The 26,288-nt window shown below is 44.7% G+C and overlaps 1 protein-coding gene across 1 annotated transcript in view; it reads right to left on the minus strand.

Moving 5' to 3' along the window:
• Positions 1-432: 432 nt before the first annotated feature.
• Positions 433-26,288, minus strand: part of Uck2 (uridine-cytidine kinase 2) — a 61,455-nt gene continuing 35,599 nt past the window's right edge. Inside the window, exons 2-7 of the mRNA XM_090340547.1 lie at positions 15,810-15,969; positions 14,652-14,748; positions 11,717-11,859; positions 6,085-6,182; positions 3,395-3,443; positions 433-1,172 (exon numbers count right to left, since the gene is read on the minus strand). Coding sequence (XP_090196673.1) covers positions 1,033-1,172; positions 3,395-3,443; positions 6,085-6,182; positions 11,717-11,859; positions 14,652-14,748; positions 15,810-15,969 — 687 coding nt within the window. The 3' untranslated portion in view covers positions 433-1,032. The remainder of the gene's footprint in view (positions 1,173-3,394; positions 3,444-6,084; positions 6,183-11,716; positions 11,860-14,651; positions 14,749-15,809; positions 15,970-26,288) is intronic.

Below are 26,288 nucleotides of genomic sequence, written 5' to 3' on the forward strand. Positions count from 1 at the left end.
GGACTGCAAAGGGAAGCTGTGTACCCAGGGGAAGCTGACAGGGGCTTTCTTGGAAGGTGCAGGACCGGTGCTTCAGATATTCCGACAGGCAGTACCAGTGCATTGTCCCCTCATTCTTTTCACTTAGGAAGGTGACTCCTCATAAGAAACATTATATATATATATATATATATATATATATATATATATATATATATATATTCCCACCAGGGAAGCAAGGGAGGGAAGCTCTGGATTTCTGGAGAGACTCAGAAAAGGCAAGACTTAAAAAAAAAAAAAAAGGAGTCTTCAAGCCATCCAACAAGAACTGCAAACTTGTTCTCCTCAGTGGGCCTCTTCCCTGAGTTTGATTTGAGTTGAGATCTTACCTTATTTCAACCCCCCACAAAAAAAAAAAAAAAAAAAACAGAAACAAAGAAACAAAGAAAAGAAACAAAAGAGTACCTCTCATCCACACATTAATGAGCTCTAACTAGCTCCAAGGAGGTGGCACTGAGAGGTTCCAGTTCCATTCCTCTCAAGCTGCCCCGGAACTGAGAGCAATGAGACCTCAGCTGCCCTCCTCCCCTCCTCCCAATCACATCTCTCCAGATGCCTGAGCTGGACCCCACTAGAGCATAAGGGGCTCTGCCTTTAGGCTCAATACACAAGCTCAGGGCCCTGTAGAATACTTACGGCAAACAGCTTTACAGTATTTGTACATTTACACAAAAATAGATCCTTTTATATATATATGTATGTATATATATATATGTACGCATGTATGTATGTATTTATAACTGGTTACACGTTGGATTCATAATTAGGCATCACCAGTAGTTGTTGGCACGGTCCGTCATTAAGCTCAGGGTTAAGTTCTGTTTGATTCGCTGTTCAAAAGTACAAAAAGGGGGTTTGGAAATCAAGGCATTTCATCTCTGGTGTTTTCTTAAATACGGTCATGTCATAGGAAAAGGTATGTACAGATGAATGATGCCTCCTGGCCCCTCCTGTTTCTTGGAGCTAAAGGCTGGGGTCGGAAGAAGACAGGGGTCAATGTGGCCGGCTGCTGGACTCTGACGCCTGCCTCTTGCGTGAAGGGGTGTAGCCATTGAGACAGCCATTGGTCTGCCGCTTGGAGAGCCCTCCATTGAGGATGTCCTGGATATGCTGCACGATGAGGTTGATGGCCACTGTGGGGCAGAGACCGGCAGTATTAAGGCACAGAGGGAGGGATAGAGACACACATGCAGGGCTGTGGGGCTGTGAGCACAGGAACCAGAGACAGACACCTCCTGGCAAGCGCCCCACTACTCCAGGGCAAGCCAGTCACCAGTCCTGTGCCTGGGGCTGGACTAACACAATGCCCTATGTGGGAGCACTCTAAGAAAGAATGCTTAATTTGATGGACATCCTACCAAGAGACTATCAACCAGAGTCCTCTCTGGATAAAGCAATCAATCAAAACCCAGTTAAGGACAAGCCATGGTTTTGGCACCACCCTGAGTTTCCTAAGGAACTTATTTCAAGATGACTCTCTCCTCCCACAAAAAGTTCAAGGTAGGGCTGTTTTATAAAAGCACCAGAAATAAACTATACATCTCAATGTTCACATCACCAACAGTGGGAAAACACCAAGTGCCTTCAGACATAATGCACAAAGACACAGCAGTATTTCTCCTGTGGCATTATATACCCAAATCATATACGCTGAATTCAATCTCAAGGACATAAGGGGCAGATCCAAAGTAAGAGTTACCCACCAACAATAGACCTGTGCTCTTAAAAGTGCCTCTATCAGCTGGGCAGTGGTGGCTCATGCCTGTAATAATAACTAGCTATCAGCAGGCTTAAATCTGAGGATCAAGGTTCAAAGCCAGCCAGAGCAGGAAAGTCTGTGAGGCTTTTATGTCCAATTAAGCACCAAAAAAAAAAGTTGTAAATGGAGCTGTGACTCAATTCCATACATGGCAGGGGGCTAGCCTAGAGCAAAAAAAGTTCAGGAACATGGTCTGGGAATGTGGCTTAGTATGCATGAGGTGCTGGGTTCGATTCTTCCATACCATATAAAAGAAAGAAAATTGAAAGGAAAACAAAGCAAAAGTTCAGAGACAGTGTCTAGGCCCTGAGTTCAAGCCCCAGGGCCAGTGCACTCACATGCATATGTGCATGCGCACATGCACACACGCGCACACACAAGCCAATATGAAAACCAAGGCACAAGCTGAGGAAATTATCCAAGTTAGTGGGAGATCTTATCAAGGACATGGTTCTGAATTCCACGACTGCTATATTGTTCTGAATAAGGATGTCATTGTCCAAAAAGACATGGTGAAATAGTGATCACTGGGAGAAACTTAGCAATCCCTTTTCTTTTGTCCTTTTCTTGACATTTCTGGGGCTGAACTCAGGGGCCTGTGCACCATCCTTGAGCCTTTTTGCTTAAGGCTAACACTATACCATTTGAGCCATAGCTACACTTCCAGCTTTTTGGTGATTAATTCTTCAAACCATCCTCAGATCTCAACCTCCCAGGATTATAGGCTAAAGTCACCAGCAACAACCTTTTTGTTAAAAGGAGGAAATAGGAAATAAATTATCTGAAGAGGGCCGGGAGTTTGGCCTAGTGGTAGAGTGCCTGCCTCGCATGCACAAAGACCCAGGTTTGATTCTTCAGTACCACATACATAGAAAAAGCCAGAAGTGGTGCAGTGGCTCAGGGTACAACACTAGCCTTGAGGAAAGTCCAAGGACAGTGCTCAGACACTGAGCTCAAGCCCAGGACTGGAGGGGGGGGGGGGGAATTATCTGAAGAATAAAAAGATAAGATCCAAATGGACCTCCTGTCTGGCAAATATAACTGCAACCCCTCTATACATTAAAATAAGAAAAACTCAAAAAAAAAAAAAAAGCTATGTGCATATGGCCATATAGGATGATGCTAAGTGAAATAAACTCCAAGATATGGAGACAAGAGATTTATTAAAAAAAAAAAAGACAAGATCCAGTCTCATTTTACAGATCACCACTGCCATATCAAGAAGTCAGGAAATAGACTTGCCAGACAAGCCAAAACACATATGAATGCCTAGAACTGATCAGCTCCTCCTCAGGGTCTACCACATTGACAGATTAAGGAGGAAGTCCAGTTTTGCAGAAGAATGGCATGATGGACACAAAGTGTCATTGTTGAAGGGTGACATCAGGAGGCAGTCTGTAACAGACTCTCTGTGGGAAAGCATAGTTCTATGCATGCATGTTCATGTGCCTAGGGGCCTGTCCCAACACCAGAGATGTAGACAGGAATGCTTCTGAGTCAGATGCGGACCACAGATCTCTGGTGATATCCTGCCCAAACTAAGACTGACAAATGCCAAAAGTTTCCCTCCACAAGAGACATCGACCTGGGACTCACCAAGATTGTCTGCGCCTCTTGGAATGATCACATCAGCGTATTTCTTCGTCTGGAAAAAAAAAAAGGTAAATTATAATACCTTAACAGAGGAACTCAGGAAAAACTGGCCCGAGGCTACCCCAAAACAATATGGGGGAAGACGGAATTTAGGCACAGCTCAAGGCTTGAGTATAATACTGTTTTACTGCTTACCATGTCATGGGAAATAGTCCCAAACTGTAGGGAAGCCCAAGAAGGCAACTTGTTCGCTTACAGAGATGTGACTGGAAAAAGGGAATCAGAAGGAGGAAGGAGGGCTTTTATGTGACAGTGAGGAGAAGGGAGTCTCAACTCAGAGGTCTGTGTAAAACCAATGTGTAACTGAACTTTGAATTATCCACCCGGAACTCTATCCAGATTATAATAAAGCAGCTTGAGTTCTTGTTATTAATGTTTAATCTACACAGAAAATATACAAAACCAAACGTATGTCTTCATACACTGCTTTGTTGAATGGCAACTCCTCTGCACAACTACTTAAGTGAAAGTAATTTTCATTTTTAAAAATGAAGAGAGGGGCCAGGAGTTTGGCCTAGTGGTAGAGTGCTTGCCTAGCATGCATGAAGACCCAGGTTTGATTCCTTGGCACCACATACCTAGAAAAAAGCTGGAAGTGGTGCTGAGACTTAAGTGGTAGAGCTCTAGCCTTGAGAAAAAAAAAAAATTAAAAGGAACAACAATTCAAACTTAAAATGAGATTCATGGCCAAGGCCAATTGTTCACTCCTGTAATCCTAGCTACTCAAGAGGCCAAAATCTGAGGATTACAGTTTGAGACCAGTCTAGGCAGAAAAGGTCTGAAAGACTTTGATCTCCAATAAGCCAGAAGTGGAGCAGTGGATCAAACGGCAGAGTTCTAGCCTTGAGCACAAAAGCTCAAGGATGGTGCTCAGGCACTGATTTTTTTCATTCTGAAAGTTGACACGATTCCCTTCAAGCCCAGAGATATGGCTGAAAAAAGTGATCCCCACTGATGACCAGTTTCCTGGACTCTATTCACAATTACACCTACTCCATAGTCTCTGTGTTTCTGCATTATTTCCATTTCATGAGATTCTGTGGACTCTACAAATTACGACATCCTGGTTCTGACTTGAGTTTAGTCTACCACACTGCCTGTACCATCAATCCACAAACCTAGTGTATGTGAGTATCTGTACCACCAACACTAATGACATACAGTTCCATCAGGCCTAGGCTCGCAGCTGGACGTCTGGGTTACTAGGTCCTAGGTTCCTGATTTTCAGGGAACTGGGCCGGTCTTCCTCAGCCAAGAGTAGCTGGACAGTGGGAAGCATCAGAAAAGGCCAAGAAAATACTTGCCTGAGCTTTTAGCACCACTACAGCTAAGTTAAACAGCAGGAAAGTTTCCAGTTAACTCTGACTGACCCAATAAAATATTCACTTGGTGTTTTTAATATTAAGTTTTAAAAAGAGCAGGAAGGTCCTCAGATAGGTAAATAGACAAAGGATTTCACAGTTTCTCAGCCTCCTCTCTTCTCAGGAACCTAATCTTGCAACCCAATTCTTGCCAGGGCAGTGAAAAGGGCCACAAGGCTACTCAGGCTGACTAAATAAGTGTACCTATCCCAGAATGGAAACAGGAAGTGTAGTTTGACAAATACCTTCTTCACAGACTTAAAGAAACAGATGTCTTGTTGAAAAGAGAATGGCAGACATTAAATAGCATGAAGAGAGATGCTCCCATAGCCAGTCTTACCCTAAAGCTATTCTCAAGGCCTTCTCCAATTCCAGCATCAAAACCAGGTGAAGCCCCATCCTCCCCTCCCTTACTTACTTCCTCTTTTCCCCTTCTCTTTTTAAATTATAAAGAGCTAAGACGTCAGACTACAGTTTAGCTGAGCTTGGGAAGAAAGGATGACTCAGTGTTATGGTTCTAATGGGTTAAATCCTTATCCTTCCAAAACTAGGCCATATTCCACGTCTTACCCTACACCACAGTCCCACCCATCACAGTCTCTGGTGGCTTCCCTCCCTGGGAAAGGAAAGTGTATGTATCCTTGGCTGAGGACTAGTCTCCATTCTCTGAAAGCCATTTCACTTGACAACCCCCAGCTGCACAGCGGGTGGAAGGGGGGCGGGGGAGAGAAGAGAGCCTGATTAAGCATGTTTTGGGTGAAAATAAGAACATTTGTTCTGGTATAACACAGCATTTCCCAAATGGGGATAACCCGGGAGCCCTTCCTGTACTTTACACACCTTCTGAGGACCTCGGCAGAGACATGGCATGCCTTCAAATAAGGTGATGCCAGGACCCCATCATGCAAAAAATGCAGCTCAAGCTAGGAATTATGATGTGACCAGCCAAAGTAAAGTGTGTCTCTAAAGGACTACTAGAAGAGAGAACGGCAGGACAGAACTCTAAGTACCCCCAGGCTGCCTGCTTAGGACAGGAGGTCAGTCAGACAGGAGAGTCCCTGACAACTTAGAAACTTAGATCAATGATCACATTTTAAGTTCTAAGCTAGAAGTGTGGCTCAAATGATAAAAGGACTTGCCTAGCAAGCACAAGGCCCTACATTCAAACCCCAACACCACTTCCCACTCCCCCACCACTCCTGACCCCCTCAAAAAGAAAGTCATGTTTTTAAGTTCTACATTCAGCAAAAACAAATGAAGAACACAACTCACTGGCAAGCAGAATTCCTCAAAGGCAGGCTTGACGAACGTAATGTACTGAGATAAAATCTGCTCCAGGTCCCTTCCTCTTTCGCTAATGTCTCTTAATACTATAAGAGAAGGAAAAACAAGAATCAAAAAAAAAAGGTATGAGAACCAGCACAGACTTGCCTTCACGGGAGACCTGGGTTCTTGCTGGCTGACAGTCAACTGGATGGTTCACAAGCCAGATTCCTGGGAGATTTGACCCAGTCAACAGAAGCTTTCACAAAAACAAATCACTTTTTTTCTTTAAAGTGTTAGGGACCAGCCATCAACTTCTGCCACAAAATGATCTCTGATGTTAGGCTGGCAACCACTTCTCATCTCAACGGCATTTTGAATGTGAACCGGAAGAGCAGATTTGTGTGGAGAGCTCATGGTAGCTGGAAGCAGTCAGCCTAAAGTGATGATAGGCTCACTTGCCCCTTTACACTCACCTGTCAAGTGGAACAGCCCCTTCCTTGCCCAGTGCTCCTGCACTCCCCTGGGGTATGGAGGACAAATTGAAGGTCAGTGGGGAGCAGACCAGGAGAGGGCAGGAAACGTTAAAGGAAAAATCACACATCAGGAAAAGCCCCAATGGACCCAGACTTCTGTCATCAACCATCTCTGCCAGCTCTATTCTAGTGAGGGACCCCCAAGGCTAGAAAGGGGATGGTGGGGCGAGGCTGTAGCAGTGATTCCTGCCACTGTCACATTCATCTGTCAACAATATGCTGATCCTTCCCTCTCAACCTTTAAGGTGACTGCATCCCCTCCCAACCTGGGCTCTGGCCCCCAGGATCCCTTCCCAATGTTTTCTCAGGGTGAAACGACAGTATACAAACAAATGGGGGAGCTGGTTCTAAGTGATTGTATTCTGACTGGCACCAATGGCTCATACTGATAATCCTAGCTACTTGGATTGCAGATTGAATTCATCCTGAGAAGGAAAGTGTATGAGACTCTTAAGCTCCAACAACCAGCAAAAAGCTGGAAGTGAAGCTGGTGATTCAGTGGTAGAGCTCCAGTCTTGAGTAAAAAGGCTAAGGGACAGCACTCAGACCCTTAGTTCATGCCCAGTACTGGCAGAAATCTAATAATTATCTTCTCTCTTACCCCTACAGATCTGCAGATATGGACACATGGACAGACACACACACAGAGACAGACAGACAGACAGACACACACACACATACCACAAAATCAGAAGAAAGGGAGAACACCATGGTTATGATTTAGATAAATATGACCACTCTAAGACCTGAAGGTATAAGGAAGACCTAAGAGCTGGATACCAATGCTACCACTACTGATCTTTATGCCAGCTCCTCAAGTTACAAACGCCCTGGGAATGAAAAATGGTTGGTCCCAAGTATATCAAGTTTGCACAGCCTCCTGCTGCTAGGACTCGCCTTTCCCCAGTATTACCACACAGGTCCCCGCTCGCCCATCCCCACAGACCTGCTGTGGAGATTCAGCCAAGAAGGAGCCCTGCGGAACTGCCACGTGGCTCACCTCCATACATCCTCAGCACTCCAGTACATATAGAGGCCAAAATACACAGCCAAGTTGGCCTCCTGATAAAGCCCCAAGAAAAAGGAAAATAGGTCCAAAGGATATCTGAGCAAGAGGAAAAACACACACTAGTACCTGGACAGCTTTTACTTTCTTGTCTACACCTAAGGCTGGATTTGCTTTGCTGGATGTGCCACTGGCTTCGGCACCTAGTGCCATGTCATTTTCCCCACACTCCTTCATGAGGCCCCACTAATCCTGAGTTTCAGGTCTGTAAGGGATCTGTTAACTTCCTAGAGAAGCAAATAAGTGGCCATGCAGAAAGCTACTGGAGAAGGTGACGGTCACATCAAGTCTGCTCTGCAGTCCAAAGGCCGTTTCTTGTGTTTCTATCTAAGGAAAGGGCCTATGGAGAAACTGACCTAGATTTGAATGCTAACCCCAGTAACCCCTCCTTCTTTGAACTTAGACAAATGACTTATCTCCATTTCCTCAACACAGAGACAATACTTTCCTCATAACATTATTCTCTGGAAAACAGGAAGGTGCATTCACTCTTGTGCACACCAGCTGATATACACATCAGTAAATAAACCTGCCCTGCCATGATTCCTATGAGAAGGCTCTAGGAAAGCAATGTCTCCTGACAGGTTACAGGGGAAGAACAAGGGGTCACTAGCCCTAACTAAGCCCCTGGGCCCCCTTTTTCCCTGTCCCTGACCTGAAGGGCAGACAAGGATAAAGAGTGCAGAGTAGAAGGCATTGTGGAAACAGTGCCTAAACAGGGAGTTCCATGGGAAAGAGCCATGTCCTTCCAGGGCTATATGACTCCAAGACAAATCCTTCCTCCATCAGAATCATCTTAGGATCTAATGGTTATACACCTAGGAGAAGGTGGCAAACCCGTGGGCAAAATCATGAAGCTAGATCTCCAGAAATGTCCTTCCACTCTAACAGCTATTCCTGGCTTCCCTTGCTCTGCAGCATGCCCACACCCCACCCAACACATGTCGAGCATGGTTCTTTTGTCCCATGTGAAGACAGGATACAGTTGTTGAGATAACATGTAGGAAAGTCCCTAAGACTACCTGGAAAGTGATAAGTCCTCTTATAAAGAAGACTTGTAAAGGCAGCAGATCCAAAATGAGGCAGCAAGGACCTGTGTAGGCAGCCTGGCAGAACTGGTCCCATTCCTAGGGCTGGGAGGGATGAGAATCTCTCCGGTTCCCCTCGTTTCATATAATAAGCCCAGGCTAAGAAAGGAAGAATGTTCTTTTTATTTAGAACATGATTAGATGTCAATTCTCTGCTCCAACAACACTGATCCTACTCCAAGCCTGGTTATAACTCCCTGGGTATCATCTTGTATGTACTACCTTCTGCAAGTCTAGTGCTGGACTAGTGCTGGTTTCAGCCCCAAGGACATGGCCTGAGGACATAGCCCAGCTAGAGCCACTCAGAGGCCCTGACAGCCCAACAGAGACAGAAAGTCACCAGCCTCCTGATCAGAAGCTGATTAGTGATACTCCATGTAAGTATCTGTCAACTAATCTGGGTTGTTCTCTACTCTTTTTATCATCTTACTAACCCAGAAGTATTAAATGTTTGATGACTATAGACTAATGCATAAAGACACAATTTGCTCAAAGCTAAATATTGGAAGTGGTAAAAACAAAGATCTCAGCCCATCTCATCTGAATAAAAAAAAAAAAAATTGTTGTTGTTATTGTTGATTCTGGGACTTGAATGCAGGGCCCAGGCACCATCCCTGAGCTTTTTTGTTCAAGGATAGCACTCTACCACTTTGAGACACAGTTCCAATTCTGATTTGGGGGTGATTAATTACGGGTAAGATTCTCTCAGACTTTCTTGCCCAGGCTGACTTTGAACTGCGGTCCTCAGATCTCAGCCTCCTGAATAGCTAGGATTACAGGTATGAACCACCAGTAACTGGTTGAATCCAAAATTTATTTCTCTCAATGCACTTTGCTACCTGCCTAAGTTAGTACCTAACAGTGACATTAAGCACTTAAGCTAGGCAAAACCCAAACCTAGGGTAAAAGCAGTATAGGTTCAGGTGTTAAGGTTTCAATCAACTGCCAAAAGAGATTAGCCCAGGCCAAAGCCAAGATACTAAAAACAAACCTATCTCACAGTCCCCATAAAGAAATCCAAGCCTGAGTGTCCCAAGAATTATAAACATAAGGCTAGGAATGTGGCTTAGTGGTAGAGTGCTTGCCTAGCATGCATAATGCCCTGGGTTCGATTCCTCAGAACTACATACACAGAAAAAGCTGGAAGTGGCACTGTGGCACAAGTGGTAGGGTGCTAGCCTTAAACAAAAAGAAGTTCAGGGACAATATACAGACCCTGAATTCAAGGGTCTGAAAGCAATGGCCTATTTCCACCCCTTTCCTCATCATACCTGTGTCCCTCACCAGCTAGTATGGAAGTGAGCCTCCTGGTAACCTAACAAGAGTGTTGATGGCCAGACACCGGCAGCTCATGCCAGTAATCTTAGCTAACTAAGATAGGAGGACAGGGATCAGGGATTCAAAGCCAGTCTAGGCAGATCAACAAGAGACTTTTTTTTTGGGGGGGGGGGCCAGTCCTGGGCTTGAGGCTCAGGGCCTAAGCACTATCGTTGGACTTTCTCAAGACTACAGCTCTACCACTTGAGCCTCAGCACCACTTCTGGCTTTTTTTTTTCCCTATGTATGTGCTACTGAAGAATAGAACCCTGATCTTCGGGCACACTAGGCAAGTACTCTACCACTAGGCCAAACTCCTGGCCCTCAACCAGAAAGACTCTTATCTCCTGTTAACCAGCAAAAAGCCAGTGGTTATATAGCTCAAATGATACAAAGTCAGCCTTGAGCAAAAGAGCCAGGCAACATAGTTGCAAGGCTCTTGAGTTCAAGCCCCAGTACTAGCAAGATGGGTAAGTAGCACGCACATATGCACGCACACATGTGGATTGTATCACTCCTTAGGAAGGCAAATACCAGATGTACTTCTCTACAATCTACGGGTTCTATTATCAGCTCTTGTGCTCATACTGCTAAACTGGACAAATTGCAGATTTGTTTCATGATCCAAGAAGAAAAATATTATAGAAGGAAAAAAAAATTACAGAACTTGAAGTCAGAAGGCTCTGACTTGGAGCTTACAAAATGTGAATCTGCCAGTAATTTGCTCTATGGCTAGGCGCTAGCCTCACCATTTCCTGTAACTCTCCCTGTTTCACACAATGGAGATCCTAAACATCAGTCACCTCTCATTCCTCCCTCCTGCTGCCTTGGCTGAGAGCCCCTGGCAGCACTAACTGCTGATATCTTCCTTATCTCATCCCATCCCTATACTCCCTCCCTCCTACATACTTACAACAGCCCACCTCTAGTCCAGACCCAAACAGCTACTGTGTCTCTTTACAACTAGGGCTAGCTACTTCCCAAACCTCTCCAGCCCTCTGTATCCTCCCAGAAGCCTCCAGTCTTTCCTAGTAGAAGCAAACTCCTTAGGGTCCTGTGCAGCTCAAACTCCCAACTAGACAGCACTTCTGCAACCTCAGTGGGCTACGCGCACCACAAGTGCATACTGGGTAAGGCCCACAGGGATACTGTTTTGGGCTGGCTGTAGAGAATGACAGCACACAGGAGAAGCAGATGATAAGATAAGCCACCACCAGTGTGGCAGACACATACAGAGACTCTTGCCTCCAGATGTCCTACAGTTAGCCCCCAAACCAAGGCATCTTTAATCTTGATGTCTTGAATGTAGAGAAAACCATAGGAACTGGGCATGGCACTAAAGTTTCCCTAGCAAAACGTGAATGTCAACTTCTTATTTCATTTGAGTGACCTCACAGGCCTTTCATTATCCAAAACTGTTACGTGACTAATCCCTTCTCAAATGTCATCAAACATTTAGGTAACAGGATGTCCTGAAGCTGAACTGGCACAGCCAGGCTGGGTGATAGGACAGCAGAGCTGTCTCGGGAAGGGCCAGGCTTCAGTCTCAGTATGAGCTGTCTCTGTGGGCAGGCATCCAGCTTTCTCCTCCCAAGGTCCTCCCGACAGGACCACTGGAGATTTTCAGAACGCACCTCTTCGGGAAAGCCGGGTGTCCGCATCTGTATCTACAAAGAGCTTCATCTGGAAGAGGTCTCGAACCTCTTGGGAGTAGAAGGCCAGGATCCCTTCAAAGAGCACCACATCCGCAGGGTAAATAGTGACCGTCTCCTCTTTCCTGTAAAGCAAAGGGCAGGTAATGGGCAGGCCAACAGGGTGAGCAATGGGATGGCAAGAGGCAGAGCTTGTGCCAGGCAGCAGCTGCCGGGACCCTGCCCTCCAGAGTGAAAGTGGGGACCAGAGTTTGGCTCACAGCCTCATAGAGGCCTCAGATCACCAAAGGGCCAAGGAGAAGTGAGCACAACTAAGACAATGGCTCTCCTCTGCCCAGATCTTTGGAGGTTTTGCCACCAAGCAGAAATAGAGGCAAACATACTTCTCCTAGCTATACTTTAAAAAGAAAAAAAAAAAAAACTTCTGGAATGAGACTTCAGACAGACACAAGCAGATGTGAGCTCTTACTCTCTGAAGGCGTCCCCAAGAATGCTTTCATGCCTGGCATTTCTGCAACCTAACTCTGAACTGTAGAAGACAGAAACTCTGTTCTCTCTCACAGCCCAACCCCTCCTCCAGACCTAAACTAAATGGAGGGAAGGGGAAAAAAATATACTAGAAGATGATAAGAAAGTACAGCATCTTACTGGCACAGTAGCTCACACCTGTAATCCTAGCTACTCAGGAGGCTGAGATCTGAGTATTTCAGTTCAAAGCCAGCCCAAGCACTAAAGACTATGAGACTCTTTTCTCCAATTAACCAGTAGAAAACCAGAAATGGAGCTGTAGCTCAAGGGGTAGGATGGCAGCCTTGAGCTGAAGAGCTCAGGGGTTAGCACTCAGGTCCAGAGTCCAAGCTGCATGACCAATTAAAAAAAAAAAAAAAAAAAAAAAAAAACAGCCCGGCATGGTGGCTCATGCCTGTAATTGTAGCTATTTAGTAGGATGAGATCTGAGAACCAAAGTTCAAAGCCAGCCCAGGCACAAAAGGACCTGAAACTCTTATCTCCAATTAACCATCAAGTAGAGTGTGGCTCAAGTGGCAGAATTCCAGCCTTGAGTGAAAAATGCTAACGCACAAGGCCCTGAGTTCAAGCTTCAGTACCACCCCCCCCACACACACACACAAATAAAAATAAAAAGAGGAAGGAATGGGGAGGGAAGGGAAAGAGGGGCAGGCAAGCAGGCAGGCAGGCAGGCAGGCACGATACATGATCCAGTCCACCCACACCAGAGTTGAGCAGACCATGGCAAATATTAATATAAACCTGATTTCTCAAACTGTGGGTAAAATGTTGTGAAATGGCTGAAGGATGAGCTAGGCCTACTTAGGTCTTTTACTGTATTTATGTCCCTTAATCCTGACCCTCTAGCCTTCTTATGGTTTTCTTGCCTCTGGGATTCCAAATTCACTACCAGGTTCATTACTCACCCTATTAGATAAGCTAACATGTAAAACAAAACCAAGTCAAGTTTTCTTAAGTACCTTAAGATAACAGTTCTGTGCAAACACAGGCCAGTAGAAAATAACCTCTAATGAACATGTGGTCAGAATCCCCTCAGAAAGATGCTCTGATTCCATGTGAGGTCTAATCCCTGGCTTTGTGTCCAGCTGAAGGTAGTCACTGCTGGAGGAAAACAGATTCTCTAGAATGGTGAAGTAGCTTAGGTACACATCAAAATCAGGGTTACAAGGACAATATGGATATTTATATCCGTTGATACCTGGATCTAACATCCAGATCTAGAGATGTAGCTCAGTGGGAGAGCACTTGCTCCTCTAGGATTTAAGGCAACTCCAGTCCCTACACCAAACCCCATTATTCTTCTATAATCTGTAATTCATTAAAGATGGGCACAGGAGATCTGGGGATTTGGGACCTCCCGAATGTCTCAGATGACATGCTTCAGGAGATACAGGCAAGGAATGGGCGGAGCAACAACGCAGCCCCTCTACGCATCTGAGGTGCTCTCTCTTCCGGTGTAATCTTTTCCACACTGTCATGCTCTACTCATGAGAAAGGTACAGGATGTGCCTATTAAGACAAAAAAAATGGATTTATAATAAGAGCATCTGGTAAGGGACATGTAAAAGATCCAATTTCCTACTTTAAAAACTTCCAACTCAGTCCGGCATGCCTATAATCCTAGCTACTCAGGAGGCTGAGAGCACAGTTCAAAGCCAGTCCAGGACAGCATCCAGGCCCACAGTTTAAGCCCCACGACCGACAAAAAAAAAAAAAAAAAAAAAAACAACTTGCAACTCAAGAAGAATGAGATAATGGAATCGAGGAATCCTACAGGAAAAACTTTCACAATGGCCTATAGGTTAAAAACACTCCTGGAGTGAGTGGCTACAAACCCAAACTATGCAAAGAAACCACACCTGTGTCATAGGCCATTTAGGAACTCAGCATCTAGCTAGCTGGGTTGTCCTAAGCAGTTTCATATTAATAGTGGAAAACAGAGCAGAGAACTTTGCCTGGTACTCAAGAACCCTGGGGGTGTGGCCAACAAGATCAATGCTCTAGGAACCCATTCCCCCACTCAGGGAGAAGAAGACAAACTAGAAGTCTAGCCATTATTTTATTCCTAACCAGGATCACCACTTCACCTTCACCTTCATCGGGAAGCTTTTAGGAGAGTTTTATTTATTAAACTTAGAGATAAGTCTTCCTTTTCCAGAAAGGCCAGATGTTTCCAGGATAAAAACAAAACCTGTATGATCTTACCCACCACCTTAGTGTACACCCCCAAACCTATTCTGCATTGTAGACAGCTGCAGTAGCACAGGGCCAGGTCAGGATCAAGGCCTAAGTACCCAGGATGGAGAAGGGGGTATAAGCACCCACCAGGGATGCTATGGGTTATGAGGAATATCCATCTCTAGCCCAGCCAGCTCACATATCAACTTACCTGGAATGGGAGACAAAGTCATACACAGGGATCTGGACTGTTTTCCCTTCTGTGATTTCTTTGAGTGTTTTGAAGATGAGTTCATTGTCAAAGGCATCTGAAGAAAATCAGGTTGTGTAAATGTTTTCCCCAACTAATATTTCCTACGATCATATGCAAGACAACCCCAGAAACTGGTTGATAGAAGCATATCACACCCTAAAGTAGCTTACTGCTCACGCCCAAAACCCATGTCTACCCAAAGCCCTAGATCTTAAAATGGGATGCACAAATTAGTTCTAACAAAATGACTTGTTTTCCTTCTGGCATTCCATCTCTTTCTCTAAGTTCAGCTGTTGACCTAAGTTGGCACATGTTAGCCAGAATGCCTGCTTCTGACCACTAGGGGAGGACAAGCCAGGTGTTAAGTAGCTCACATCTGCTACACAGAGGACTGAGATCTAAGGATTACAGTTGGACACCTTCCAGGGCAGTAAAGTCTAAGAGATTCTTATCTCCAATTCACAATCAGAAAGCCTGAAATTAGCTCAAAGGGTAGAGCTCCATCCAGCCTTGAGTGAAAAAGCTAATAAGCATGTGGGGGCAGGGAGGGCATAATTCAAGCCTTAGTCCTTGCACACACACACCAAGGGGGAGTGGGAGGGGGAAGAGGAAGGGTTGGTAAGAATAATAAAGACACCAACCAGCTGTAGGAACAGTAATGTGGACCTGGCTGCCAGACACTCATTTAGGCAGCCATACTAAGGTCCCCATCTCCCTTCAAGATGCTCACTCAGTGTGCTGAGCACACACAAGCCAGCTCACACGTGGGGCAGAGAGGAGAGGTGATTGGCTGCTACAGATCAGTGTATTTGTGTATGTTTGTACAGGTGTTAGTGCACATGCACACTCACACTCTCCTGGGGCTGGCCCATCTCAAGTTCCAAGCTTCCATGGGTCATCCTTGGTACTGACTCAATACTAAATAAGCCAAGTACTATATACTGTGTCCCATTACCTTCACATAACCCTGCATAAGATCTGTTTCACAGAGTGGAAGCAAAGCAAACTCGAGAGAAGCCAGATGTTTGGTGAGCAGTACAAAACTACCCCTTCCATCTCCCAACACACATGTGCACGTGCAGGCACACACCAGCACCTACTCAACTCCCCACTCACCAGGGTGATCAAAGTTGAACTGGCCTTTCAGAGCTTTGGCCTTCTGCTCCGAAGTAAGGACGCGGTAGAAGCTATCTTGGCTCAGGATGACCACTTGCTTTTGGCGATAGTCCACCTCATTCTGCCCCAGGAGCTGGACGATCTTTGCGCAAACGGAAGACTGTAAGAAGAGAAGACACTGGGGAATAAGAGAAGGGGAGTGCGTGAAGAAAAAGGAAATTCAGGGCTTTTGTTAAGCTGGCACCTGCTCCCTGAGAAGAGCTAAGGGAAGCATCCATAGGCTGCTGTTACATGACAGATTCAATAGTTCTTCCCCCAGCTCAGCTTAGCACAAGTTACTACTCCCTAATGTCCCTGTCGCCAAAAGGCGGTGAGGCAAATTAACTGTGCTACTCAGCTTCCACAAAAGGATTCCCCAAAGCCACTGAGAAGGGATGGTGCACTTATTCATTCTGCTGTACCCTGCTGCAGACACACAAAGGGTATCCAAAAGTGGGAACAGGGGCCATACGAGCCAAGAAATTGATTGTGAGGTGTTAGAGACAGAGTTAGTACTGCAAGTTGAAGATTAACTTACACAGCAAGTTCACAGCCACTCTAAGCAACATAAGTGAGTGCTGTTTCAAAGAAACCAAGGGGTGGGACTGTAGCTCAGTGGTAGAGGATTTGTTTAGCATGTACAAGGCCCTGGGTTCCATCCTCAGCACCCAAAAAACAAAAAGTGAATATACTCATACATCTAGAGTCTGACCCATCTCTCAGCAGAATTAGAAAATATAGCCAAATGTGCAGCTAGTTAGCACAAGCCAAGACGGCAGTTCCACCTTGGTTAGTTTTATTCCTTCTCACAAATGTGGACCAACATGCATGGAGTGGAGAGGGCACAAACATCATTAACATTTAAAGCAACTGTAAGGGTATCCTGGCAGAGGAGGGAGCCGTGTATTACCCCGATCCCTTGACAACAAAATAGTCTGTGAAAAGAAAAAGGAACTCACAAGAATGAGATGACCTGAGATAGGAATGTGGCTTAGTGGTAGAGTGCTTGCCTAGCATGAAGCTCTGGGTTCAATTCCTCAGTACCACATAAACGGGGGGAGCCAGAAAAAGCCAGAAGTGGTTCTGTGGGACAAGTGGTAGAGTGCTAGCCTTGAGCTAAAGAAGCTCAGGGACAGTGCCTAGCCCTGAGTTTGAGGAGCCCCAGGACAGGCAAAAAAAAGGGGGGGGAGGGGGGAGGAAGAGGAGGAGGAAGAGGAAGAAAAGGGAGAGGGAGAGGGAGAAGGAGGAGGAGGAGGAGGAGGAGGAGAAGGAGGAGAAGATAGTACATTTATGAGCCCATTTCTTTTTTTTTTCCTATTTTTTGGCTTTATATTTGTCATAACAACTTTATATTCTCTACTGGTAGTAATAATACTTATTTAATTCATATTATCATATCACTATAATTTTATTCCTTCCTTCTATCCCTCTCCAAATTCAGGCATATCTGTGAAATATTAATTTAGCACACTTAATACTCTCCCCTTGTCTTCCATTCTTCTAATTCTTCTAGAGAATGCCTAAAATAAAAGCTAAAAGCTAATACAATTGTGTTACTAATGTCATGGTTGTGTTAAAAACGACTATCACCTTACAAATGACCCAAAAATGTCTGTATCAGAAAAACTACAGAGGCCACAAGTCAAGGCTTCTTGTAGAACTTGACCTAAATTAGAAAAGATGAAAAGTTAGCATGTTTCAGGGGACTGGTTTGGGGCAGGGGGCTGAAGCTCAGAAACCTTGTTATTGGGTTTTATCAACTGATTTTTTTGGGGTGAGGGCAGTTCTGGGGCTTGAACTCAGAGCCTGGGCACTGCCCTTGGGCTTTTTCCTCAAGGCATTCTACCACTTATCTATATAGGTGGTACCAAGGAATCGAACCCAGGTCTTCGTGCATGCTAAGCAAGCACTCTACCACTAGGCCAATTTCCCAGCCCCTCAACTGATTTTTTTTAAACACAGGCCAAAATAAATTGTTTTAAAGTTACAATTCATATGAAATTGTTTGATTTGTTTATACTTAAGAAAAACTGGTCATTCTTGCTGTACTGGTCCATGCAAATTAAACTGTTTCACATACTATTCTCTATTATACAAGTTGTAACAAAAACCAAGTAAGAATCTGTCAAGGAACAACATTTCTATACACTTGTTATATCCTTTGCTTTTATGACCCACTTACATATTACCCATTTAAAACTACATTGGTCTGTGAGGAAAATAAAACTTGCAAGACTGATTCAAACCAAAAAACATGCCTGTAGTCCTAGCAGTTAGAGGAGACTGAGGAAGAAGGATCACCAGTTCAAGCCTGAGATAAAACAGCAAGATCCTGCCTCAAAAAGAGTAAAAATAAATACAACAAAGTAAAGAGATTCTATATGATTACAGACTATAGGCCTATAATTTCTTTTTCCTAGCTAACATCTATTTCTTTCATACTATGGTTATGGGAGCATAGCCTTTACCTGTAGCCTTTTTTATTTTTCCCCAGTCCTGGGCTTGACCTCAGGGCCTGGGCACTTGAGCCACAGTGCCACTTCCAACCTTTTCTGTGTATGTGGTTCCCGGGGAATCAAACCCAGGGCTTTGTGCATGTTCGACAAGCACATTACCACTAGGCCACACTCCCGGCCCTACCGGGAGTGGGTTTTTTTTTGCCAGTCCTGGGCTTGAGCTCACGGCCTGAGCACTGTCCTTGGACTTTCTCAAGGCTAGAGCTTTACCACTTGAGCTTCAGCACCACTTCTGGCTTTTTTTTTCTATGTATGTGGTGTCAAGGAATCGAACCCGGGTCTTTGTCCATGGTAGGCAAGCACTCTACCACTAGGCCAAACTCCCAGCCCCGCTACCTGTAGATTTTAATACACAGAATTCCTTCTAGGTGCCTAAAGAACATAATAAAAAGAAGTATCCATGCAACTAGCTAAATATTTTCTATATGGGTAACTAAAATATTTTTGTTTCTGTTAAAACCCTTTAAAGGTTTTTATATGCATTTCTAATGATAATTTTACCTTTTAACCCAGCTACAACATAGAACACCAAACAGTAATACAGTGGCCACTGAATCTGGCCATTTACATAGTAACATAGTAAATAATATACTCTAGAAAGTCATGCACTTAACCTTTTTTGGGGGGGTGGGGGGGCCGGGCAGATCTGGTCTTGAGCTCAGGGCCTGAGCACTATCCTTGGAGATCTACCACTTGACTCTCAGCACTACTTCCGGCTTGTTTTTTTTATATATATGTAGTACCGAGGAATCAACCCAGGTCTTCGTGCATGCTAAGCAAACACTCTACCACTAGGCCAAACTCCTGGCCCACTAACATAATTCTTGATCAAAGGTGAAATCTGGGTATTCTGTCAGTCTATGTAGGCATTCAGTGTTCTTAAAGACCTGGCTGGTGACCCTTCCCTTCTAGTCACACCCCCAACAACAACCAATGCTAAAACTGCCTCAGGTCAAATGCTCCATTATCTCTGAGTGCTCTCCTTCAAGGATGATGAAACCAGAGCTAAGTGACTTATCACCCTCACCAGTCCTGCTCCCTCTTGGCCTTTACCTGAAGGCAGTGACCAAGCCCTGGGCAGAAGGAATACCACTACATTAACAACCCCCCCCCCCCCGCGCGCAAAAAAAAAAAACAAACACCCTGCCTCTAGGTCAGTCTAGATTATTAAGATTATTGCCTTTTTTCTGGGTCATGTTTCATATGGGCCCTTAGAAATCCAGCTAAAAGGTCTTGGAGTGTGACTTAGTGATAGTGGCATACATGAAAAGCTCTCGGTTCCATTCCTTAGTGCCATGGAAACAGAAACAGCTAGAAGCAGTACTATGGCTCAAGTGGTAGAGTGCTGGCCTTGAGTTCGACAGGTTCAGAGACAGAGCCCAAGCTCTGAGTTCAAGTCCCAGGACCAGGAGAAAGAAAGAAAGAAAAGAAAGAAAGAAAGAAAGAAAGAAAGAAAGAAAGAAAGAAAGAAAGAAAGAAAGAAAGAAAGAAAGAGGGAGGGAGGGAGGGGAAAAGAGAAAGAAAGACAAAGAAAGAAAGAAAAGAAAAGAAAAGAAAGAAAGAAAGAAAGAAAGAAAGAAAGAAAGGTAAAGAAAAAATACAAATAAATGTTATCAGGAAGGAAGGAAGGAAGGAAGGAAGGAAGGAAGGAAGGAAGGAAGGAAGGAAGGAAGGAAGGAAGGGAGCGAGCCCTACAGAGGCTTCCTTCTTCCCAGGGGTGAGTAACTCTTTCCTTACTTAAAACACATCTCTATCTCCTTCACTTTATGTTCTCCATTTCACCAATTCTTTGCCCCTCTTTGAAAGGATGGAATGGTACTGTCTTGTTCCCTTATGAAGCAACTCACTAGTAGTTGTAGTAGCTACAGCTGACAACTGTGAGCCTACAGAAAGGAAATGGATGTAATCACTTATGCTGAGCTAAGACTTATTGTAACCAAAAGACAAACACTGTGTGGTTCCACTTACAAAGTTCATAGGATGCTCAAGTTTGATGGTGGGTGTGTGGGGCTGGGGGCAGGAAAAATAGGGATCTGTTTAATGGACACTGTTCATTTGATGCGAAGGTTCTAGAGGTGGGGTTGTCCAACTATGTGTAAATACAACACACTTAACACTACTTCATGAACAGCTAAGAATGGATTTCCAGTCCATCCATCCCTACCCACCCATCCCCCATCCCCTGCCAAAAAAGAACTAAGACTGAGGTGATACAATGCCTCTAATTCTTTGCTCGAGGAGGAAGAAGGAAATTTCCAAGTTTGAAGCCAGCCTGGGTTACACAGTGAGACCTTTTCTCAAAAAGAAAGCAGGGAGCTTGTGGCCTTAGTCTGAAGGCAGTGCCTATAATCCTAGTTACTCAGGAGGCTGATTTCTGAGAATCACAGTTCAAAGCCAGCCCGAGTTGGAGGATCCATGAGACTGTCATATACAATTAACCACAAAAATAAATAAAGCAAGTAAGCAAGCAAGCAAGCTGGCAGTGGAACTGTGGCTCTACTAGTGGAGCATTGACTTTGAGCTGGAAAAAGCTCAGGGACAGCTTTCAGGCCCAAGTTTAAGCTCAGGATGTGGTAGACGGAGAGGAGGGGAAGAAAGGGAGAGAGATCACGCAGATTTATTTCTCCCCTAAAGAGGAAAAGACACTTAGGGACTCAACCAAGTTAAAATGACTCACTCAGCCACAGAGCCAAGTCTCAAACTGTTCTCCTCACTATTCCAGAATGAAAGGAGGCCTGGATCAGATACCATGTGCTCCATCAATTTACTCCACTTCCAGAGAACCATGACAGGAAAGGGAGACACCGGGAAAAGTCCCCACCCCCTCTTGTGTTTAGTCAGCATTTAAATAAAACTGCTATAATAAAGGAGACAGTGATTTATATATTTTTTTAAAGCTTGAAAGTTCACCTTTTATTTGTTTATTATCTTCAAAACAATCTAGCTGTTAGAAGCCAGTTGCTGTGAGCCAAATTAACCAGATGTGCTAAACAATGGACTCCTTTCTTGGAGACTCCCGACTCCCGGGGAGACCCAAGATTATCTCACAGAACTCTCCAGCTGGCGGCTCCCACAGGAGCGGCTACTGGGCCCACACAGGTTCCTGCACTGTTAGGCTTCTTCTCTAAAAACATCCTTACATAGAGAAGATGGCTCTAACATCCATGACTCCATGCTGCTACCATATTTCTAGTTAAGCATGTCTTCCAGAATCTGCTTCTGGCCAGATTCCAGTATTGTCAGGTGAGTAAAACCATAGAGTGCGCTGGAATGCAAGGCCTTGTGTCCTGTGCACCACCTCCACAACTGCTGGAAGCTTCAACAGGATCTAAGAGTGGCTAGCTAAAGCATCTCTGCCCTGGCTGCACCCCTAAAGAAATGGGCTGGTAATATGAGCCACACTGCCCAACATCCCAGAATCCTGCCTAGTGGTCTGTGGTGCCGTTCTGGTGGTGCTACAGACCCAGAGGGAGGGGCAAACAGTGATGGTTCAGCCAGGTTTAAAGGAGCCAGTCAGCTCCTGGGAAGACCCACTGACTAACTACTTCCCCCACCACTCTTCCCAACGGGCTTTAGATATAAGTGAACATTTGCCCTGAACTCAACTGACCCTACCAGCTAGTAATAATAGAAGGCCAGACACTTGGCTTCACACATAAAGATGCACCCAGCCAGATCCTTTGCTGTGGGACTGGGAGCAAGTCGCGGCATTATACAGGAAAGGCTCTCCCTGCCATTGTCATTAAGTAAGAAACATATACCATTAAGTTACAGGGAAAACCACCAGGACTTTCAGACATTACCTCACTCCTCTTGACGAGCGGGGGGATCAGGGATTGGTCCCCCACATATCTCAGACACTCTAATTTACAAGCGTGAGAAAAAGCAAAGTACCAATCACTTTCCCTGGGGGAAATTAAAAACAAAGTTTAAACCTGCAAGCTGCACCCCAGAACAAACTATTCTGTGATAGCATCTAGGATATTGCTCAAATTGTACCCCTGAAATGGGCCATTCTAAGAACAGATGGCTCCAGATGCATGTGTTGCTTAGGATACTCTACTAGACACAAAATAAGGAACATAAGCAGGAAAGATCTGAACTAGAAACTCACTAAATAAACTCTAATACTGGAAGGCAGTCACAGATCAACACAATAAGAGCTCCTGGAGCCCGAGGACCTTTTGTGACTCTCCATGGATTTCAGACAAAACTTCAGGAGATACATGACAGGAATGGCTGATGGTGGACCCTAAATCTCAGCACCCAAGCTTCACTGCACACTTGACATTTCCCAGGCTTCCTTGCAGCATCTTGGGGACCATGCTAAGTTCTAAGACAAAGTTATGAAATGACAGCTTCCTGGGAACTCCTTAAGTAACTAACTGCCCCTCCTTTCTTTGCCCCTCTTCCTAATTATTGGGGTAAAGCTATGAGAGCAGGGAGCTCAAGTTGCCACCTTGTAGCAACTAAATATGCTGGCTTCCAAAGAACCGAATATTCAGGCTGACAGAAATGAGAGTATGCTAAGTTCCAGTTTTGGCGTCCTCCAGTTTTCGTATTCAAACTTCACTGGAATGTAATGGTGCCAGGTGGAGCATGTGTTAAGGTGTATGGTTTCCTTTAGGACACCTACAGGGAGTTTTATTCTGGCTTATTCTTCCAGACAAGGCAGCACGAAGGCACCATTTTGGAAGCAAACCAGCCCTCTACAGATATCAATGCCATCAACTTGGATGCCCAGCCTCCAGAATGCTATTATTTCCATTCATGAATTACTATGGCACCAATGGGCAAGGTTATCTTGTTTCCACCCTGGTATTTGAGGTTTTTCTGCCACTTTCGAGGTGAGAGATCCTGACACCAGAGTCTACACCCACTCACTCAGCCCACATTAGTGAGACTCAGTGTGCATGTTCTCTTGAACGTTGGGGAAACCCTTTTGGTCTTTATCAGAGAAATTGCCGTCACCACAGATGCCACAAGTATTTCAAGAAATAAGTCGTTGTTTCCATGAGTGTTCAAAGGTATAGTGAGTAGTATATCTGCCTGGACCAAGGTTCCCGAAGCCACTGGGCATGTCCCTCTCACCCACCAGCCTCTATGTGTTTGTCCAGGTGTCAGAATAGCACCCCTTCTGCACCTGCTATGCCAAGATCAGGCCCTCGTGGAAGAAGCAGGTCCTAGGAAATAATTACATCTGAACAGCTGCCATTTTGGTCCCTAATCTCTGTGTGTGGGTAATTTGCAGGTCTTCCATATAGAAAGAGTTGGGCCACATCTATCTGATAGCTGATAGTTCCCAAATACACAAATACATTCCTAGGCTTCTTCAAGGAACTGACAGACTCATTAGGCCCTATTAACAGAAAGGGGGGAGGGAAGGAGGGAGGGGGAGAAAGAAAGAAAAAAAAGAAGCAAGCAAGCAAGCTGCAATCTTACTCAGGAGGCTAAGATCTGAGGATCACAGTTCAAACCCAGCCCAGGCATGAAAGTCCGTGAGAATCCAACTAACCACCAGAAAACGGGAAGTAGGGCTGTGGCTCTAAGAAGCAGAGAACTAGGTAGCCTAGAGCAAAAAGTACTCAGTGAAGAGCGCCTAGGCCATGAGTTCAATCCCCATAACAAACAAGCAAATGAATGAATGAACAAGTGAATAAAACTGAAGTGGTTCATAATCAACTAAGGGTAACAAACAATGTCTAACACATACACAGAACATTCTATATGCAAGCAACTGTTGTAAGGCTTTTTTTTTTTTTTTTTTGCCAGTCCTGGGCTTGAGCTCAGGGCCTGAGCACTGCCCTTGGACTTTCTCAAGGTTAGAGCTCTACCACTTGAGCCTCAGCACCACTTCTGGCTTTTTTCTATGTATGTGGGACCGAGGAATCGAACCCGGGTCTTCGTGCATGCTAGGCAAGCACTTTAACCACTAGGCCAAACTCCCGGCCCCTGTTGTAAGGCTTTTATATACAGTCATCCCTCAGTATCCTGGGTGGGATTGATTTCAGGAATGCACAAAGGGATCAAAGTTCTTTGGATGCTCAAATCCTTTATAAAAAGGGATAGTTTTGCATATATCTATCCTTCTGTCTAGGTTACTTCTAATACCTAATACAATGCAACTGCTGCATGAATAGTTGTTACACTGTATTGTTTGTGGAATATTGACAAGGAAAGGATCTGGATGTGTTCAGTAAAGATGCAATCTTCTAGAAACATATTTGCAACGAGGTTGGTTAAAAACACAGAGTATGGAACCTGCAGGTATGGAGCCAATTCAAACCAGTATCGTGGGTGTTGTTGGCCCTATCTTGCATAACAGGAAACTGAGTCACAAAGCGGCAGATAAAGTGACTTGGCTGAAGATCCCACATTTGGAAAACAGCTGAGCCCTTCTGCAAGCCCCAACAGGCAGCCTGGAGGATGCATGCTCCTAACCACTACACAGGCTACAAAGGCAATGGGGGTGGCTCACTTCTGAGAGTTCTGTGCCTCTATGTGCAGGGTGGCCTGCATGTGGCATATGTGTAAACCTAGCAGGAGAAAACTTTCAGCAAAACAAGACCTCTAACCAGCCCTTTACAGGCACTACAAAAGTGCTGGCTGGGACTCTTTTAGATGTTTCTGATAAATATTAGGACAAGAGAAAGAAAAATAAGATGCTTCTGATTCTAAACAATTAATTATCTGGTAGGAAAGCCTGACCAAGCACATCCTTAAAGGGCCTGGGACTCATATGCTGAGAAAAGCAGGTAAGCCCAGATAAGTCACTGGGAAAGAAATGAGCAGACAGTGTTGAAACTGCCACACTCACCCTGGCCACTGGACTACAAACTGGCAAACCTTGTTCAGAAAGCAGTACAGTAAGCAGAAGTGCATCATCCCCAACCCTTGCCCTGACTACATAACGAGCTTCCATTAGTGATGGCTGAAGTGTCTTACATAACTCTAAGAGTAAGAGACACACAGATCGGTGAAAATACTACATTACTTTGTAGAATGTGGTACACATGAACAGGGAAATTCTGAATAACAAACTGATCAAAACGGAAAACTTGTAGCCAATTCCTGGTGACTGAACACTTACAATCCTAGTTAATTTGGGAGACTGAGATTGGGAGGATCTCAGTTTGAGGCTATCTTGGACAAAAAAAAAGTTCCCAAGACCCCTTCTTCTGTGTGTGTGTGTGTGTGTGTGTGTGTGTGTGTGTGTGTGTGTGTGTGTGGTCCTGGGTCTTGAACTCAAAGCCCAGGGACTATCCCTGAGCTTTTTGTGCTCAAGGCTAGCTAGCACTCTACAACTCCACTTCCAGCCTTTTGGTGACTAATGGGATATGAGTCTCAAAGAGCTAGCTTTGAACCATGATCCCCAAATGTTAGCCTCCTGAGTAACTAGTATTATACGTGTGAGCCACTGGTGCCTAGCTGAAACCCATTATTTTAAATAACAGATGCTAATAGAAAGCAGGCAGCGAATGAATGGAAAAGGAGGCACTCCATGTGCTGGTAGAGCCTCTACACAATCTTTCCCAACTGAAGGACACGTGGATAAATATTTAATGTGGACTTAGTAGCACTTGGTGTTTTACTGTACAAAGTGTATTTCAGTCCCCATCAGTGAAAGACCCGAAATCAGACTAATCACCCAGAAGTGTTTGCCAAATGTCCTGTTGGTCCTCCACACAGACCTGAACCTCATACCAAGTATGGAGCAGCAAGGAGGGGACATAGCCTGTGCCAGGAATCCAGATGAACCCTCTTTAAATCTCTTGGAAAAATTGACTCACATTTTGAAAAAGGCAAAATATGGAAAGAAAAAGATAATAGGCTGCCAGGGGTCATGTGGAAAGAATGAGTGATACAAGGTGAATTTACACAATGAAACTTGTCTGTATGGTTCTATAACAGTGTACACATATCT

This window comes from Megascapheus bottae, chromosome 10 (assembly GCF_031878675.1).
Source record: "Megascapheus bottae isolate mThoBot1 chromosome 10, mThoBot2.hap1, whole genome shotgun sequence".
Classification (NCBI taxonomy): domain Eukaryota; kingdom Metazoa; phylum Chordata; class Mammalia; order Rodentia; family Geomyidae; genus Megascapheus; species Megascapheus bottae.